This window comes from Desmodus rotundus, chromosome 10 (assembly GCF_022682495.2).
Source record: "Desmodus rotundus isolate HL8 chromosome 10, HLdesRot8A.1, whole genome shotgun sequence".
Lineage (NCBI taxonomy): Eukaryota > Metazoa > Chordata > Mammalia > Chiroptera > Phyllostomidae > Desmodus > Desmodus rotundus.
In genome coordinates, this window is record NC_071396.1 from 34595632 (window position 1) to 34613091 (window position 17460).

Below are 17460 nucleotides of genomic sequence, written 5' to 3' on the forward strand. Positions count from 1 at the left end.
CTGGCTTAGAGCTTTGGCTTCCAACTGTCCCCTTGGACCCCTGAGGGCCTCCCCCTACTCTTTTCTCTGCTGACTCCATCCTTCATCCCAGTGCCTCAGGGGCACTGGGGGTTTGCCCACAGGGTCTGTAAGACTTGTGTGCACCAGGTGTGGCACCAGTTCAGGGGCTGGAAAATGGTAGCTAAGGCCCTCTGTTCATAGTCACTGCAAGTACTGTGTGGGCTGACTAGCCCTTGGAGCATGCGGCAGTCCATGCAGGTCATTGCCTAGCCCTGCTCAGCCCCCTGGGACTGCAGAGGCGCTCAGTGCACCTGAGACGTGGTCCTGTACTCTGAGAGCAAAACCCAGTCCCCTTCACGGGCCCACGGGCCCGCCAGAGCGGGCCTCCCCTGTCCTTGGTATCCACAGTTCACCCTCCCCTCACCCACCACTCGCCGCCACTGGCTTGCCATGTCACTCCTACCTCAGGCTCAGGGCCTCCCTTGCCTGGATGTACTTCCCACATGGCTTTGCACAGCTGCATTCTGGTCACTCAGGCCCAAATGTCACCTCCTGAGGAAGGCCTTATTTATTTTTAGAGAAGGGAAGGGAGGGAGAAAGAGAGGAAGAGAAACATCAATGTGTGGTTGCCTCTCGAGCACCCTCTACTGGGGCCTGGCCCACAACCCAGGCATGTGCCCTGACTGGGAATCAAACCGGCGACCCTTTGGTTTGCAGTCCAGCGCTCAATCCACTGAGCCACACCAGCCAGGGCTTGGGCACCCAATTTAAAGAAGATAAACACCTTCACCCCCATGGCCCAGCAGCCTTTTGTCGCATTTTGTTTGTAGCTTATCACTCTTTTTTAAAATTTTCATTTATTGATTTGAGAGAGAGAGAGAGGAAAGGAGAGAGAGAAAGAGAAAAAAACATCTATTTGTTTTTCCACTTATCTGTGCATTCCTTGGTTGATTCTTGTATGTGCCCTGACCAGGGATCGAACGCACAGCCTTGGCGTATTGCGACGATGCTCTAACCAACCAGGGTGCTTATCACTCTCTTAAAGTGTCTGGCTAGTTGGTTTCCTTGGTAGTGGCTGCTCCCTCCCCAGGCCCGACAAGAACAAGAGGTGTGTCGGCCAGGAGCGCTATGTGCCCCGATCATCTTCCATGTCTAACACTTAAAAGATGCTCAGCACACAGTAGGTGCTCAGTGAAAATCTGCTGCCCACACAAGAAACTTCAGTCTAGTTCTTTTCAAACCATGCTCCGGGGAGTTGGGAAGAAGGAGTCTATGACATTCCACAGAGGTGAGTTGAGAGGGGCAGGGACTTGGGGGGGGTCGCTGACATTCTATCAGAATCACTCCAATTTTATGTCTTTTGAAAGCCACTCCTGTGGTACCTTCTGCTCTTGTCATAGACGCAAAAAGTGGGACCTAGAGAATAGGCCCTGCCACGGGGGGTGGCACTGAATGGTGTCACAGCTAGAGCTAGGACGCGACTTCCTAACCGCCAGTGCTCCGCATGCTGATCTCTAAGTATGGTCTGCACCCACCCCCGATCCGGTCTCTGCCTCTGCCGCAGCTACGCCTCCCCCTGGCCACGGCTCAGGGACTCTCCACAGGCAGAATGGTCACCACCACGGCCAGCTCCTGTCCTGTGCCACCAATGGGAGGCACAGCTGCCTCCGCCAAGGAGAGGAATGGCCACTCTCCAATGCCAACTGCACCCTCTCTTCCCAGCTTCCTTTTTTTTTTTTTTTGCACAAACGCAAGATCATTTCAGATGTCACATCCTTTGGATGTACATGTGTTTGGACTTGACTTTGCAAACAGATTTAATCTTCAAATTGTTTTCCCATGGGAATTTGGTAGCATGGGATTCATATCCAAACACGGGGCACGCTTGGTAAATAATAAATAAAATAAGTAAATAAATAAGGGGAAAAAAGATTTTCTGCGATGAGATGAAGTGGGAACATCAGGACGCCCCACGTGGTGCAGGACAACAAACCCAGCTTCCCTTCGCGGCCCGTGGGGTCCCCGTGAGCATCGCGGGGGAGCAGCTGCTCTGAGGAATAAATTTATACTTCCAGGTTCTACCACTTTGGGAACCTCGCGTTCTACCGCTTGAGTTCTGTCAAGTTCTGCCTGTTCCTTGCTGTCGGTCTGGTGTTCTTGGCTGTCAGGCGCACCACTCGAATCTCTGCTGCCATCGTCACTTCGCAATGTCCCCGGGTGTCCGTGTCTTCGTGTGGCTGTCTTCCCCTCTTCTAAGGACGCCCGTCACCTTGGACTAAGGACTCATCCTAATGACCTCATCTTAACTTGATTACATCTGCAAAAACCCTATTTCCCAACAAGGTCACATGCACGGGTACTGGGAGTTAGCGCTTCAGCATGTCATTTTTGGGGGGAGACACAATTCAATCCCTAACCCCCTTTATTGACTTGCGGCTATATTTTCATCTGCAATGGATGCTTCATCTGTAAGAGGTACAGGAAGTTCCATCAGGGGAGACAAATTAAACAAATGACCTATTCTCCCGTAGGTCACTGCTTGTATGCTAACCAGAGACCGGTGAAGACAGTAAATTTTATGGGATGTCTGTTTTTACAATTGTTTTAAAAAAGAGTCCATGGGTCCTGGCTGGTGTGGTTCAGTGGACTTAGTGCCGGCCTGGGAACCAAAGGGTCACAGGTTTGATTCCCAGTCAGGGTACATGCCTGGGTTGCAAGTCAGGTCCCCAGTAGGGGGCGCACAAGAGGCAACCACACATTGATGTTTCTCTCCCTCTCTTTCTCCTTCCCTTCCCCTCTCTCTAAAAATAAATAAATAAAATCTTTTTTAAAAAATGTAAAAGGAGTCCATTGAAAAAAAGAAGAAAAGCTAGCTTTCTTGGGAGGATAGTGTCATTGAGGAAACCCTGACTGGGAGGAGCTGGGACAGCATGGGTGCCAGCAGGTGCTGTCCAGAGGGTGGCTCCTGGGACATTCCATCGGGAGGCCGTGAGGCGCTGTAAAACCCTCAGAGCCTTGCAGGGGACAGCCACAGCTCCAGGAGAGCTGGCAAAGAACTGGGGCTGTGCTGCAGACAACTGGAAAGGGAGGACACGCGGGGAGCAATATCATGTCCTGTGGACATTTGCAGCCCTCCTCCCTGCCCCCCAAGGGCTCTGGAGCACGCCCAGAGTCAGAAGGTCTCTGTGAGGGGCTCAGAGCCCAGGCTCCTCTGGGTTCTAGCCGTACTGTCTGGCCCCAAGTTGCCTCAGTGCTTTCAGTCAGACCTAGAAGCTGACCCCCATCCCTGTGAAGATTCCGTCTGTAGCGAGCCCCCAGCCCATGCGCTGCAGCTGGGGCCACAGATTGTCCTGACAGGCGCCGCCCTCCGCACCCGCCCACATTCCTGGCAGGTACGAACTGCTTAGAAGCGCTGCCTTCAGAGTCACACCGACCTGGGTTTGGATTCTGGCTCTGCTGCCCCCGGGCTGTGGGATTTGAGGTTACTTCCCGCCTTGAACCTGTGTCTCCTCCATTCTAAAACAGGCCTAGGAATGGTGCCCCCTCCCAGCAGGAGGGCCGGCACTGAATGAGATGATTCATCTGTGCCCCATGCAGGCTTCGGATCAATCTCCAGCACGTGGCAACTTATAGAGGAAGTGGTGTGATGGGTGCTCGTGGGTGAGGGCGTCCCAGGGCTGAATGGGCTGGTGCCCACTGGAGGATGCAGTCTCCTTGGGGAGGCAGGCAAAGGCTACCGGCGGCAGGGGTTCCTGCTGTGATGGAAATGGGGGACTTCCCGGAGGAGGGGTCAGCCGGCAGTGATAGTGGAGATGCAGCGTCCTGCTGATACATGTCAGGCCATGCCCTGAAGCCTTGAGAGCCTCCCCATGGCCTAGACCATGGCCTGAGAATGAAGACAGGGCCCTTAGCCTGGCCATGCAGGCTCTTCAGAACCTGGCCCAGCTTGGTTTCTCACTTGATCGCATCCCATACCAGCGGGCTCTGCTCCCTTCTCCACGCCTTTGTTCATGCGATCCCTTCCTCCTGGAACACCTGTCCGTAGTGTCCCTGTCTGTCACGGCTCAGATCAAAGGCCACCTCCTCTCCAAAGCTCTCCCAGGTGCCCCAAACAAGAGCGATTTCTGCATGCTCTCAGCTTCAGGAACCCTCTTATTGACAGAGGTTCCCCCTCTTGTATTGTAGGGGTGATTCACACAGCTCACCTCCCATCCCACACAGTGAGCCCGGGGGGGGGGGGGGCGGTTCACACGGGGCCATCCCAGGATCCTGCTCCGAACCTTCTGCGAGATTTCCACATGGTCGGAGTTGGACAGAGGAACGGAGGGAGGAGGGGAAGCCAAGAAGTGGTTGGAACTTCTCCAGATGAGAATCAATTAATTATCCCTTCCCCATGAGGGCCAAAAAAGAAGGCTCTGCTCTTCAGAGGTGGGGAAGGGACCGTGGTATCACTGAGGGACGGCCATGGGATGAAGAGGCCCTGCCCACTCTCCGCTAAGCCAACACTGGACCATATTGGGCAGGACAAGATGACCTGGCAGAGCAGGGAAGGTGCCATTTCAGGGGGTCTCCAGGACCCCCTCGGAGCAAGAATTCGTAGGACTCCCGGAGCTGAGGTGCTCACAGTTGCACTTCATAACGGCAGAGGGATGTAGCTCAGAGTCTGCACAGGAAAGAGGCCATAGGGCAGGGTCCCTGAGACAGCAGGCCCAGCGCCTCCAGTTCGGCTTTCCCAGGGAGTCCCGTGGGCAGTGCTGACTGGTGCTACGGCACACGCGGGGTACTGCCCAGCAGGTAAGCGCGCCTGAGCCTTGCAGTATGGGTTTTCACGGGTGGTTGGTCATGCAGACATGGCTGTGATCTTGGTTTCCAATGCCTGCAGAGGTCACGTTGATACCACTTGGCCCAAGATCCACACCATAAACCACACAGTTAGCAAAGACTATGCAACATGGCCCAAGGCCACCCCAGGTAAATAAGGGCTCAGAATTTACCTTGTGGAAGCTGGATCCAGCTCCCATTGGCTCTCAAGAGAAGCGTAACCCAAAAGCAGTATGGGGATGTTGTCTATGACACCTTTCCCAGACCCGAAATCAGGGCATGCGAACCAGGGTCCAAAGCATGAGGTTTGACTCCAAATAACCCATTTTCTTTCTTACTTTGGTCCTGGACTAAACTCCAAGGACCTGAGCATCTGCCCCAAAAGTTTGAGAGATTGGGCCAGTCACCCCCCCATTTCTTTTTAGTTGTGTCCCAGGCACCTGGCCCCCCAAACACCTGATAGCCCTTCCTGGCATGTGGTCATTTCCACCAGGACCCTCAGCTTCCAGAAACCTTTACCAAAGATTATTTCTGAAGCCTGGGCTCAATTCCCGCCCAGGGAGGCCACCAAGGAGTCCTGCTGGGTCCGAAGCCTCTTCCCAGATCCCTGCAGGAAGCAGCTCTCTGCCCTGCCAGGTCAGCAGTCAGCGCTGAGCAGAAGAAACTTAGCTCTTGGCCCAAGATACCTGCCCCAGGAAAGGTGCTGCGCCCGATGGAAAGTTTGGGCTGAAAGACACTCCCTTCCAAACTCCCAGGTCCGCTATTTACACAACGTCTGAAATTAATTCGAGAAATTCTCCAAGTGCCTGGGCTGGAACGGGAGGCTGAGAACAGGAAGGGGCAGGTCCCAAGTAACACGGGTTTTTCCACAAAGAGAACAGGGGGAAGCTAATGGCCCCAGTGAGTGACTCAGGCGCCACGCATTGTGCCACGTACCTTTCCACTCTGAGCTGGTTTTACTGGGGATTTGCTGTTGAGAGCAGGCAGAGGTGGAATTCATGGGGAAAGCTTGGTGGTGCGGAGCTGAATTCTTCCCTCCAGGGCCCAGCCTTGTCCAGGCGTACACTTCGGGGCCAGAGGTGGCCACAGCTACCCCACCCTTAGAAAGCACCACTCCTGGCCAGCCTTCTTTCCCCGCCCCTGGACTCGGCCTCTCTCCCAGCGCCTTGGAAATGTAGGCTTCCTCAGATGCCAGCACAACTCTGAGTCCTGTTTGGTCCCTGGAGCTGTCTCTGGAGTCCCCCACCACTCCCTGCTTTGTCCAACCCGCTCCTGGTCTGTGAGACCACCGTCTAAGTTTCTGCTGTAAGATGCTCATTGTTGCCTAAGAGTAGAGGGGGCTGGCTCTCCTCACTCAGCGACAACAGAGATGCTCTGAGAGAGGTCGGTGGCAGCTCTAGGATCTTACCTCACAGTCCACAATTTCATTTGATCCCACATCCTGTGTACACCCAGGTTTGGGGGCGAATGCAGGAGGGAGCAAGGTGGGGGTGGGGGTGCCCGTTGTTGGCTGTCGTAGATGGTAAATGACCGTCCACAGGGGAGGCAGTGTTTACATTGGATCCGAGAGCAACTAATAAAATAGGAATAAGGAAATCAATTATATGAAAAAAAGACAGAGAGAGAGAAGAGATAAGGAAGAGGAGGAAGGGAGAGAGAAGAGAAAGAGAAGAAAATACGAAAAAGTGGATTAGTATCCACAGAAATGACCTCTAGTCTCCTGGGGGGTGGAGCCTGTGTTATGATTCCATTTCACAGATGGGAAGACTGAGGACTTACCTGAGCATCCCTGTGGCTTAGGACAGAGAGAGAACTGGAATCAGCTCCCTGGCTTCCCCTCCTCACACCATCCCACCATATCCACCTAGACTATGTGGCAAATTAGCAGGTACAGTTAGGGCCACTCTGGCCAGCTGTGCCTTTGGTGTGGGATCCCTGCGCCTTCCCCTACTCTGGGTTTAAAATCCCGCCTCGGGCACATGTGCCACTGCTTTCCTGCACAGGTGTAGGCGGGTCTGGCCTGTGGGAGAGAAGAGACAGTGTTGGGAGCTTGGCCTGCAAAGAAGTGATGTGCTGGAGGCTGATGGCTGGGGAAATGCATGACCTTGGTCCTTTCCGATCCCTCCCCCAAGACTGGAGTCACTTGGTTACTGGCAAATCTTACTGGTCAGCCAGTGTACCAAATTCCAAGGGCTACCCGTTCATCCAGTGCGTAGATGGCAAACACTATTTTGTTGTTGTTGTTGTTCCTGGCTCTGTTTGAGTTAACACGGAAGGGGTGTTTTTTGTTTTGTTTTGTTTTGTTTTTTTAGCTTAAGGTTTGACTTTCAGCCTGCATGATGAAGCTACCACACATTACACCATAGAAGCGGCCACAGCAGAGCCGAACCAAGGGGCAGGGCCCGCTGAGGCTTCCTGGAGGACTCAGGAGCCTGCGGGGCCAGGGCAGGGGGAGCGCTTACATTCACTCACCCAGCAAACGTTGGCTGCGTCTGCACTGACGTGGCAGGAGCAGGCTGGGCCCCAAAGTACGACATGGAAGTGGCCCGCCCTGCCCTGCTCTGAAGCTGGCAAATCTGGTCAATGCCCCGATGCCCCCTGGGACTTGTGTAGGGCAGCCCACCCACTGGAAAGTGAGGCTTCCTGAGGCAGAAGGAGAGAGGCACCCATTACCCTTCCCCTGGGTTTTTTCTTTATTTAGTATTAGTTCCTTCCAGTAGTGTGCTGGCGTTGGGCAGGCGGGGTGGAAACAAACCGCTCGCCTTCAGTGCTTGCTGACATCCGGGGTGTACATAGACTCCCACCAACTTCAAGCGACCAGCACGAAGTCACTGAACACGCACTTGGGAAGAGATCTTTAACACGGGCTCCGGAGAGCTGGTGCAAACCAGCTCCATAACCCCTTTGGTTCTGGGGACCTGAGAAGGAAAGACCTTCGTTGTCACGCCGCTAGGCTGCCCGTGGACTGTGTCCTTCCCAAAGTCACCTGCTGCATGGATGCACTGCAGAAATCAATGCAGTCATGCGCATCGCAAGCAAGCAATATGCATCTACCTCTAGCTGAGATACTGAGTGAAAGACATGAAGGAGCTACCTCAGGCCCTGACCAGGTGGCTCAGTTGATACACCAAGGTTGCAGGTTCGATTCCTCATCAGGGCACCTACAAGAATCAACCAATGAATGCATGAATAAGTGGAACAACAAAATCGGTATTTCTCTCTCTCAAAAAAAAAAAAAAAAAAAGAAAGAAAAGAAAGAATGGGCTACCTCAGGCACCTCCTAGGTACTCAGCAAATGTGAGCCTCCAGGCTCACCCCTCCTCCCTCGGAGGCCTGGAGTTGAAGGAAAGGATTCCTGAGGTGCTTGGACTTCTCCCTGTTCATTCATTCATGCAGCAGATACTCCCCGGTGGCCTGTCTCTATGCTGGGTGCCAAGGGTCGCAGGGAGGGTCGCTGCCCTGAAGTGTTCCCAGACTCAGGATTATGATAGCCGGGCCCCTAGAACCGATTCTGGTCCCGGCTCCATCTGTGACTCCCCATGTAGCCTGGAGCAGATCACTTCACTTATCTGGGTCTCAGTTTCTTCCCTTGGAGCGTGAAGGAGTTGGGTCTGATGCTCACTCAAGCCTCTCCAAGCTCTGACCTTCTGTGGCTCCAGAAGGGGCGGAGAGCTCTGGACCGCGCCCCCCCCCCAGAGGAGAGCTGAAGGAATTGGGGGCGTCTTCATGGGAGAGCAGACGGGGCCCCTGAAGATCTGCCAGGAGCCCCATGAAAGAGCGGCAGCCACATGCGGTGTGGTCCCTGAGGGCCGAAGTCCCGGCTGGAAATTATACTGGGGGCGGGTCGTTTCGATTCCATCTCGGAAGATCGCGGGCACAGTGAGAGCTGCACAGACCCCCTTGGGAAAGAAGGAACACGTTCTCCCCAAGTGGAGGCTGAAGACCTCAGCCGAGTGGACAGGATCCCTGGAGGGGAGGTCATGACGGTACAACCCCAGAGTCATCAGTTCAGAAGGAACAACAACAACAAAAAGCCATTGGGGCCACTGTGTTACGTGGAAAAGGCAAACAGGACACCAAAAGAGGACAATTCACTAACACCCATGTGAACACCAGGAGAAAAAGGCCGGGAGGCAAACCACCAAACGCAAATCACAGTTGCCCCGGGATTGAGGGTGACGGTGACCGGTTTTCTCTGCGTCCCAAATGTTCGGTAGCATGGCGACGTGGTTTTTGAAACAAAGGCTGTTTTATTCTTTACGGAAAGTCATCGAGTCCAGCCCCTATTCCCAGGACAGGGAGCCTCCTGACAACCTCCGAGCCCTCTCCCGGTCCCCACCTTTGGAGCGGGGAGGAGACAGGTGAGGATGGATGGATGCCTGTGGAGTGCTAGGCCCTGAGCTGGGGACCAGGCCAGAGGCACCATCCCCGCCAGCAACAAGGGCTCTGACAGGCACCGTGTCTTGCCCAGGCTTTGAATCAGCCCTGGGGGTGGGTCCTGTATTATTAAAACAGTAAGTGGCTGAGCGAGGACCAGGACCCGGGTCTGGGGGCCGTCCCTGAGCTCAAACAGGAGTTCAAAGCAACCGGGTGAGCTGCACATTCAGCCCCATAATTTGGTGGAATGAAGGCCATTGCTTGGGCCAGGCTGGCGGGTATGGGACAGAGTCTAGCTGATGAGAACGGGAAGGGGTTCCCTGTCTGACTCCCTCCCTCCCTCCCTCTCTCTCTCTCTCTCTCTCTCTCTCTCTCTCACACACACACACACACACACACACACACACACACACACACACACACACCAGCCTTCACCCAGCAGCATTCACTTCCTGCTCCCCAAGTCCTTCTTTCGCTTCATTTCAGGCGCCCCCTTCCCGCTCCCCCCACCCCAGGTACACAGTGCGCTCACCACCACCTGACGGTGCCCCCGCGGAGAAAGGACTCCCTGTTGGTGGGGCTGGCAAAGCTCGTGTCCTCGCATAGAAGCCTCACTGAGTCCTGGAGACACTTGGAAGCCAGACAGAATGGAATTTCTCCCTATTTTCTTTATAGCTAAGAAAACACACACAAACACAAGAGCATATTTATGGCGATATTTCTATCCCAAAGTTTGTCTTTACAAAAAAAAAAGAAGAAGAAGAAGAAGAAATAATAAAATGAGTTTTTCTGCCCACTGCCCTCCCCACTCCAAATCCCTTTTCGGTTCTGGTGGAGGAGAACAGGGAGGGGACAGAGCAGGCCCAAGCCGCCCGAGAACCACAGCACCATGGACAATGCCGCGCTTGTTCAGAGAGCGAGGGAAGGGACACAGCTCCGAAAACATACATGCCGCGTCCCAGAGAAGGGCGTTCTGAGGGAAGGACAGGCGGGCCTTGTGTCTGGACGGAATCCCTGAGGTTCCGGGGGCAGAGGAGCCCACAAGTCTAGCCCCGTCACCAAAGTGGAGGAGACACTTTACCCTCTGATCCTTCTGGGGACGATTCCCCAGCTGTGAATGGGCATGCTGGACCTGAAAGACAACTCTCAGAGTGGGGACCTGGAGTCCCAGGTTATTTTTGAAGGCGGCATCTAAAGAGGAAAGTCCCCAAGGAGAAGCGGGGGGCTGCTTCTTAGGCCTTTGGGGTTCTCAAGACTTCCTGCGTGTCAGGGAGACACGCTGTGTATTCATCTCTGCGCACATGCAGCCCCTTCACCACTCGGGTGATGTGTGTGTGTGGAGTGAAGGACTGTGGTGGAAAGATCACTCAAAATGAGAGGCAAGAGTCACCCAGGAGGGTCCCCCGGAGTCCTGGGCCCCTCCCACCCCACCCCCATACATCCCTGGGATGGGAACCCCAGCCTAGTAGGGATGCATCAGCCCCAGCTGATGGTGACTGAGCCCACAGCGACACCTGCTGGGCCATCAGATTCTGGCAGAGCCGAGGTCGGGGAACGCCAGGGCCACAGCCTCAGCTGGGGGTTACTCCATTCCTGTCTCTAGTTCCAGATCCGCCACCATGCCCACGTGTTTTAAACCAAGAGCTGCGCTCAAGGACTGCAGAGGAGGGCGGGGGTGGTCCCAGTGCCAGTCCCCCCAGGAGCACAACCAGCAAACGTCATTGGCACCTATCAAAGAGGTGCAAGTCCCAGGGAGAGACCCAGGGGCTGCTCCATCTAGGCTGCCTGCTGGAACGTGCTGGGAAGCTTCCCAAATGCCAGAGGGCCAGACGGAAGCCCAGGCGGTGTCCGCGAGCAGCCGAGGTTGAGAACCAGTGCTCTGCTTGACCTCTTGTGACTCAGTTAGGCTTTCCTGGGGTGTACCTGCAGCTGTCCACTTGGGACCAGGGTCCCAATCACGCAGCGGACGCCCTTTACGGTGTGGTTGTTGCAGATTTGTACACCTAACGAGACAGTTTTCCAGCAGGTGACGACAGGAACCATGTGCAGCCTCCTTAGCGCCCTGTGACTTCCTGTTCTTGGGCATGACATTTCTCACCAGGTGTCACGTGTCACCTGACACTCCTTGACCTCACTGCACGGGGACCCCCAAGTAACGCTGCTGCCTCCCCTCTTGCAGGTGAACTATGACCACTTTACTCTTGGTGTTTGTGACTCTGAGGGTCATCGCCGCAGCCGTCTCGGTAGAAGTTTCAGGTGAGGACATTCCCGCACAGGTGTCATTCACCCAGCAGGTGCTGGGGACTGGATGCTGCACTCTGGGTGCTGACCCTGGTGCTGCTGGTCCTGGGGACGGAGTCGTCCCTGCCCTGGCCTTTTCCTGGCCCGTCCCCTTTTTCTGTCGAAGGCCAGCGTAACCACAGTGGTCAAGGAACTGGACGGGGGAGCTCCTGGCAGGTGTGCACCTTCCCAGCATCCTCTCCGTGGGCATCACCTAGAGCTGCTGCACACTGAGCCCGGGGTTGGGGAGGCCCATAGACAAGCCCACAGAGCAGAAGCTGCCAAGGAAGGATCAGCGGGAGCATCAGAGAAAGTTGCCCGAGAAACAGTCAACAAGAAGCCCCAGCCAATCACACAGATCTTTGTCTTTCTTGGCAAACCATCCTCAGGGTGTCCCCACCTGGCCGCCCACGTGTGGCTGGTACCAGGCAGATCGCTGATCATCAAGCCCTGAGCCAAATGAACAAACCCTGTGCCCCAGCGTGAGACGGGTCTTGCTCAGACCCAAGCAGGGAGGCCCCTGCTCATGGCCATCCATATGGATACCCCCACTTCGGACCACACTCCGGGTGCCAGGACGCCCAGATTCCCTGCCCAAGTGGACCCAAGCCACTTCCAGGCCCACCAGGGTCTCTCCTCTGAGTCCACCATCTATGGGGGATCCCTCCCCTGGTGTGAGCCAGCCCTGGGCCTGAGGGAGAGGATAAGAGATGACTGTTTGTGTGGGGAGTGGACAGAGCTGGGATGTGAGGCTGTCCCCTCACAGTGCAGAACAGCGGTGGGAAAAGAAGGGGCCCAGCTCCCCTCTCCTACCTAGACACCACATCCCGACGCCAAACTATAAGGAATCCGAGAGTTCTACATTTGCATCTGGCTTTTCGTTTTGAAAGGTGTCCTTGTCAAATAGGAAGATAGAACATATGTTATTTAACAGTCTGTTTTTTTGATTTATAACTGGTAAATGTTTAGGCATAGGGTATCTGAGGGTGTCCCTTTGTCTTCTTGCTCGGGAACCCACACATGCCCACCCCTGGCTGTAACCTGCGGTAGTCCACCCAGCCGGGCAAGCCAGTCCCTGAAGCTATAAAGACGGTAGAGCTGGGCGTTGCCATCACCTTCAGCAGCTCTTCCCGGAGGACCACCGCCTGTAAACCCATGCTGTGTCGTAGCGCGTGAAAAGGGAGGTTTTTGTGGAAGGGCCCGGTGGGGACTGCCCAGGACATCAAAAGGTTAGGGCTGGACCCCAAGCATTCCTGGCTCCCCTCCAGCCCTGTTATGTACCTACCACCCACAAATACCTGAAACGTTTCCATGTGCGACCTGCAGCCTCCTGCACAAAGCGTCTCCTAAGTATATGACTCACCATGAAAGGTGCCTTTTTTTTTTTTTCAAAAGCTGTTGCCTTCCCGTTCCAGGAAGACCTTTACATCTAAGAGCATTTGGTAAATCGCCATGTGTTCCCTGAGAATGCTCTCTGTGATTTTTTTTATACACCAATCATATCGCACCCCCACCCCAGCTGACTCTTTGCAGACTGATATGTCTGACCCATCTCTGGTGCTTCTCTGACTAGGCCTCCCGATGCCCCAACAGCGGAGGAGAATGACTTGTCCTCCAGCAAAGCCTGGACCAAGCCCGAGGCAAACCTCATTCCGTGGGGCCCATCTCTGAAGTTTTGACTGTTGGCTTTAAGAGTTTTGTGGATTTTTTTTCTTCCCCATAATAATCTTTCTACCCCCAAGTAGTTATTCCCCAAGTCTGTGAGTCAAGCTGCCACTCCAGGAAAATGGGTTCTGTTTTTCCGATGGCTCAGCACCTTCAAGGCACCTTAGTCTGAGAAACGGAGAGGTGGTCTCGACTCTGAAGTTCGTCCTGCCTTCCTCAGTGGCCCTGTTCTGGCTCCATAGCTCCTGTCTCGTGGTGCAGACACCGGGGGTCTTGAGGAACACTGCTCTGGACAGGGTGTCGCGAGGATTCCTGGGAATTCCATATGGCACAGGAGTGTCCCCACCACAGATGCACAGGCTCGCTGGGTTGTGCCAGGAAGGCTGGGTGGTCGTCTCCCAGCACTAACAAGTCTGTCTCCCCCACAGACCCCGACAACTCGCTGAGCGTCAGCATCCCCGAACCGTCCCCACTGCGGGTGCTCCTGGGGACCTCCCTCACCATCCCCTGCTATTTCATCGACCCCATGCACCCCGTGACCACCGCCCCCTCCACCGCCCCCCTCTCCCCGAGAATCAAGTGGAGCCGCATTTCCAAGGAGAAGGAGGTGGTTCTGCTGGTGGCCACGGAAGGCCAGGTGCGGGTCAACAGTGCCTACCAGGACAAGGTCTCGCTGCCCAACTACCCGGCCATCCCCAGCGACGCCACCTTGGAAATCCAGAACCTGCGCTCCAATGACTCAGGGGTCTACCGCTGCGAGGTCATGCACGGCATCGAGGACAGCGAGGCCACCCTGGAGGTCATGGTGAAAGGTGAGACGCCCCCCACCAACCAGAGATGCTGGTCCACCTGTGGAAAGAACCAAAAAATATCTTCCCCGTGAGGTCCCAGACGGGCTGGCTCTCCAGTCCCAAAGCCTCCCCCCGCCCAAGTGCACCTCAGCCAACTTACTCGACTTCGGTTGTAACGGAGCTGGAAACGCCACTCTTTCTGGGCTCTGAGGCCATTAAATACTTCCTGGCCACGGTCACATGGAGATGGTAGCTGCTGCTTTGCCGAGGTCCTGTGGTTGTGTGGCCCTGTGGTCATTCGTCCCTGTACCAAGCAGTCTGAGGCTGAGTGACTTGCCCGAGGTGTCCCTAGAGGTGACATGGGCAGCCCCCAGCTCTTCCTCCAGGTGTCTTCCCTCCCCCACCTCCCATCCCCATTATCAGCTGCAGAAGACACCCTGGTGCCCTTTCTCTCCCTGGAGTGACAAGAAACAGTTATAAGGAGGCAGCTTGTAGTTCAATTTAAAGAACTTCCTGATTATCAGAATTATCATAGGTATTTTTAAAAGATGCCTTGGGAGGTAGTGAGGCCCCTGTTACTGGAGGTATTCCAGCAAAGGCAGGAAGACCACATGCAAATGTAGTAAGGGGGTTCACGCATCAGCTAGAAGCCCGTACCCGATGGCTGCAAGGTCGCTTTGGCAACCGCCGTCATTCTGGGAGGACCGTGGGGACAGGAAGGAGGCTGTGCCTGACCTGCTCACCTCGCCATGCCTGGCTTGCAGGCGTTGTGTTCCATTACAGAGCCATCTCCACGCGCTACACCCTGGACTTCGACAGGGCACAGCGGGCCTGCCTGCAGAACAGCGCCATCATCGCCACACCTGAGCAGCTGCAGGCTGCCTACGAGGATGGCTTCCACCAGTGTGACGCTGGCTGGCTGGCCGACCAGACTGTCAGGTGAGCCCCCGGGCGCCAGCAGAGTGGGGTGCCTGATGGGCTGCAGCATTGACCAGCACCAAGCTGGTGTCTGCGTGACACTGTGGCCGGCCCAGGTTGGGGCTGGAGGGATGCCTCGGCCGACACTGCATCAGGCACCTGATGTCCTGCGGTGGTGGAGGTGTCTGCCAGCAGCTGTGCCCGGTAGGAGCATTCTCGGTACAAATTACATACACATCATCATTCTTCTACAACCTAAAATATTTACTCTCTGGCCTTGTACAGAAAAGGTTTGCAGGCCCCTGAAAGACCATGTTGGGTACCAAGAAATATCCCGTAAGGGGGCTGCCTCTAATTACCAATAGCTATGCAAATACATATGTCAATAAAACTTCAGGAAAACCTGACAAAATATATAGTCCCCACACCCAGGGCGGGCACCCACAAACGCATCAGTAAGTCACCGCTTCCCCCCACAAGGGGGAAGGACACAAGGGCACAGGCCCCAGGACCCCTCTGTCCTCTAGTGAAACAGCCCACCCTGGGTTCCCGGCAGGTACCCCATCCACGTCCCTCGGGAAGGCTGCTATGGGGACAAGGACGAGTTTCCAGGTGTGAGAACCTACGGCATCCGCGACACCAATGAGACCTACGATGTGTACTGCTTCGCGGAGGAGATGGAGGGTGAGGCTGCCCTGCCCCCTTCCCAGGAGTCCAGTGCTGTCTCCCTTCACCCCAGTGACACTCAGGATCTGGGGCAGGGCGCCAAGCCACGGCGCCCCCTGGACCTGCCCAGGGGGGTGAGGAAGTGAGGGGGTGAGGAACGAGTGCGCCTCCAGGCCTCCATGGCCTCAGGTTCCTGCAAACTGGTGCCACCCAAGAGTGCTTGTCACTGGTCTCTCCCCTGGGATGGCCCCTCCAAGCCAGGACCCCCATGTCCCAAGTCAGAACTCGCTTGAGACCAGGAGGCCCCTTGTGGACCTCCCCAGGGACTTGGAAAGAAGCAGCGGGGAGGTCCTCAACCTGCCTGCTGTGTCCGTCCTAGGTGAGGTCTTCTATTCGACGTCACCGGAGAAGTTCACCTTCCAGGAGGCCACCAACGAGTGCCGGCGGCTGGGCGCCCGGCTGGCCACCACGGGCCAGCTGTACCTGGCCTGGCAGGGCGGCATGGACGTGTGCAGCGCCGGCTGGCTGGCCGACCGCAGCGTCCGCTACCCCATCTCCAAGGCCCGGCCCAACTGCGGGGGCAACCTCCTGGGCGTGAGGACCGTCTACCTGCATGCCAACCAGACGGGCTACCCCGACCCCTCATCCCGCTACGATGCCATCTGCTACACAGGTGCGGCTGGGGTGGGAAGCCCGGAGGAAGAGATCTGAGAATGGGGGGCTGTCTTTTTTGTACCATTTCGAAGGGTTACTGGATACCTGAACCCCATGTTTTAACAACCCCCATTCCCGCTGGTTCCTAAGAGCTAAGGTGGAGTGGCTGGAGGCTGCAGAGTACCCGGCCCTGCCTCATCAGCCCCAAACGGGTTACAAGCTTGAGCTTCAGTGTCTGTGTTTCCTCAGGTTGGATTCTCAGCTCTGCCGCCCTCTATTGTGTAACCGCGGGAAAGCCACGCCCTGCCCCGAGTCTCAGTTTCCTCGTCCACCTCATAGGCAGGTGGTGGCACCACATGGGAGATGGGGAGGCCTGACAGGACACCATGTCCCCACAGGGGCCCTGTTATCTGCCCTCAGAATGGGACTCACTGAAAAGAATGGGGGAAAGTTTTGGCAAGGGCTTTGTTTGGAAAATGTAGGCAAAACGTTTTTTATCTTATATTTTACACAATCTAGGTAATAACCACAATCGAATGCTAGTTCTCGGAGGGACAAACAATTGAACGATGCGGAGTTGCATCAACTTTATACTAAAATTGGCGACCGCAGAGTGATGCAGTTCATTTCCTGTTAACTCTCACAGCCTGATCTTATGCGAAAAGGGTTGTTTTTGCAAAAAATAATGAGGATTTCTGCCCTGGCTGCTGTGGCTCAGTGGATTGAGCACTGGCCTGCGAACCAAAGGGTCACTGGTTCGATTCCCAGTCAGGGCACATGCCTGGGTTGCCGGCCAGGTTCCCAGTAGGGGGGTGTGTGAGAGGCAACCACACATTGATGTTTCCCTCCCTCTCATTCTCCCTCCCTTCTCCTCTCTCTCTAAAAATAAATAAATAAACTCTTAAAAAAATAATAATAATGAGGACTTCCCCCAAAGCTTCTCTCAACCTTTCAATACTCTAACCACCCTCTTTGAAGTCAGCTCCCCCCGGTGGGTCTTCACTTTAGCGATGATTAACTGGCTCGTTTCCACCAGACCCTCAGATTCCCATGGGTCATTCTCTCACATTTCATCCATTTCATGAGCTCCTTCATCTGCAGCGAGATTTTTCCATGTCCTTTTATGAGAGACTTACATTGTCCCATTAGCTGCTCAGAAAGGTGCCCAGGAGACAGGTAAGGAGGCGGCGGGCATCGATCAGGAAGAGACGGCGGAGCTGCTCTAGCTTCACAAGTGGGACGATTGGTCAATGCCTTGCGCTATGACAGCTTCGCATTCTTTTGCCCC

The 17460-nt window shown here is 55.2% G+C and overlaps 1 protein-coding gene across 1 annotated transcript in view; it reads left to right on the plus strand.

Annotated features, from left to right (window-relative positions):
• The window catches only part of ACAN (aggrecan), a 43795-nt gene that overhangs the window by 7893 nt on the left and 18442 nt on the right, over positions 1–17460 (plus strand). Inside the window, exons 2-6 of the mRNA XM_053913017.1 lie at positions 11378–11454; positions 13572–13955; positions 14699–14873; positions 15409–15536; positions 15898–16191. Coding sequence (XP_053768992.1) covers positions 11385–11454; positions 13572–13955; positions 14699–14873; positions 15409–15536; positions 15898–16191 — 1051 coding nt within the window. The 5' untranslated portion in view covers positions 11378–11384. The remainder of the gene's footprint in view (positions 1–11377; positions 11455–13571; positions 13956–14698; positions 14874–15408; positions 15537–15897; positions 16192–17460) is intronic.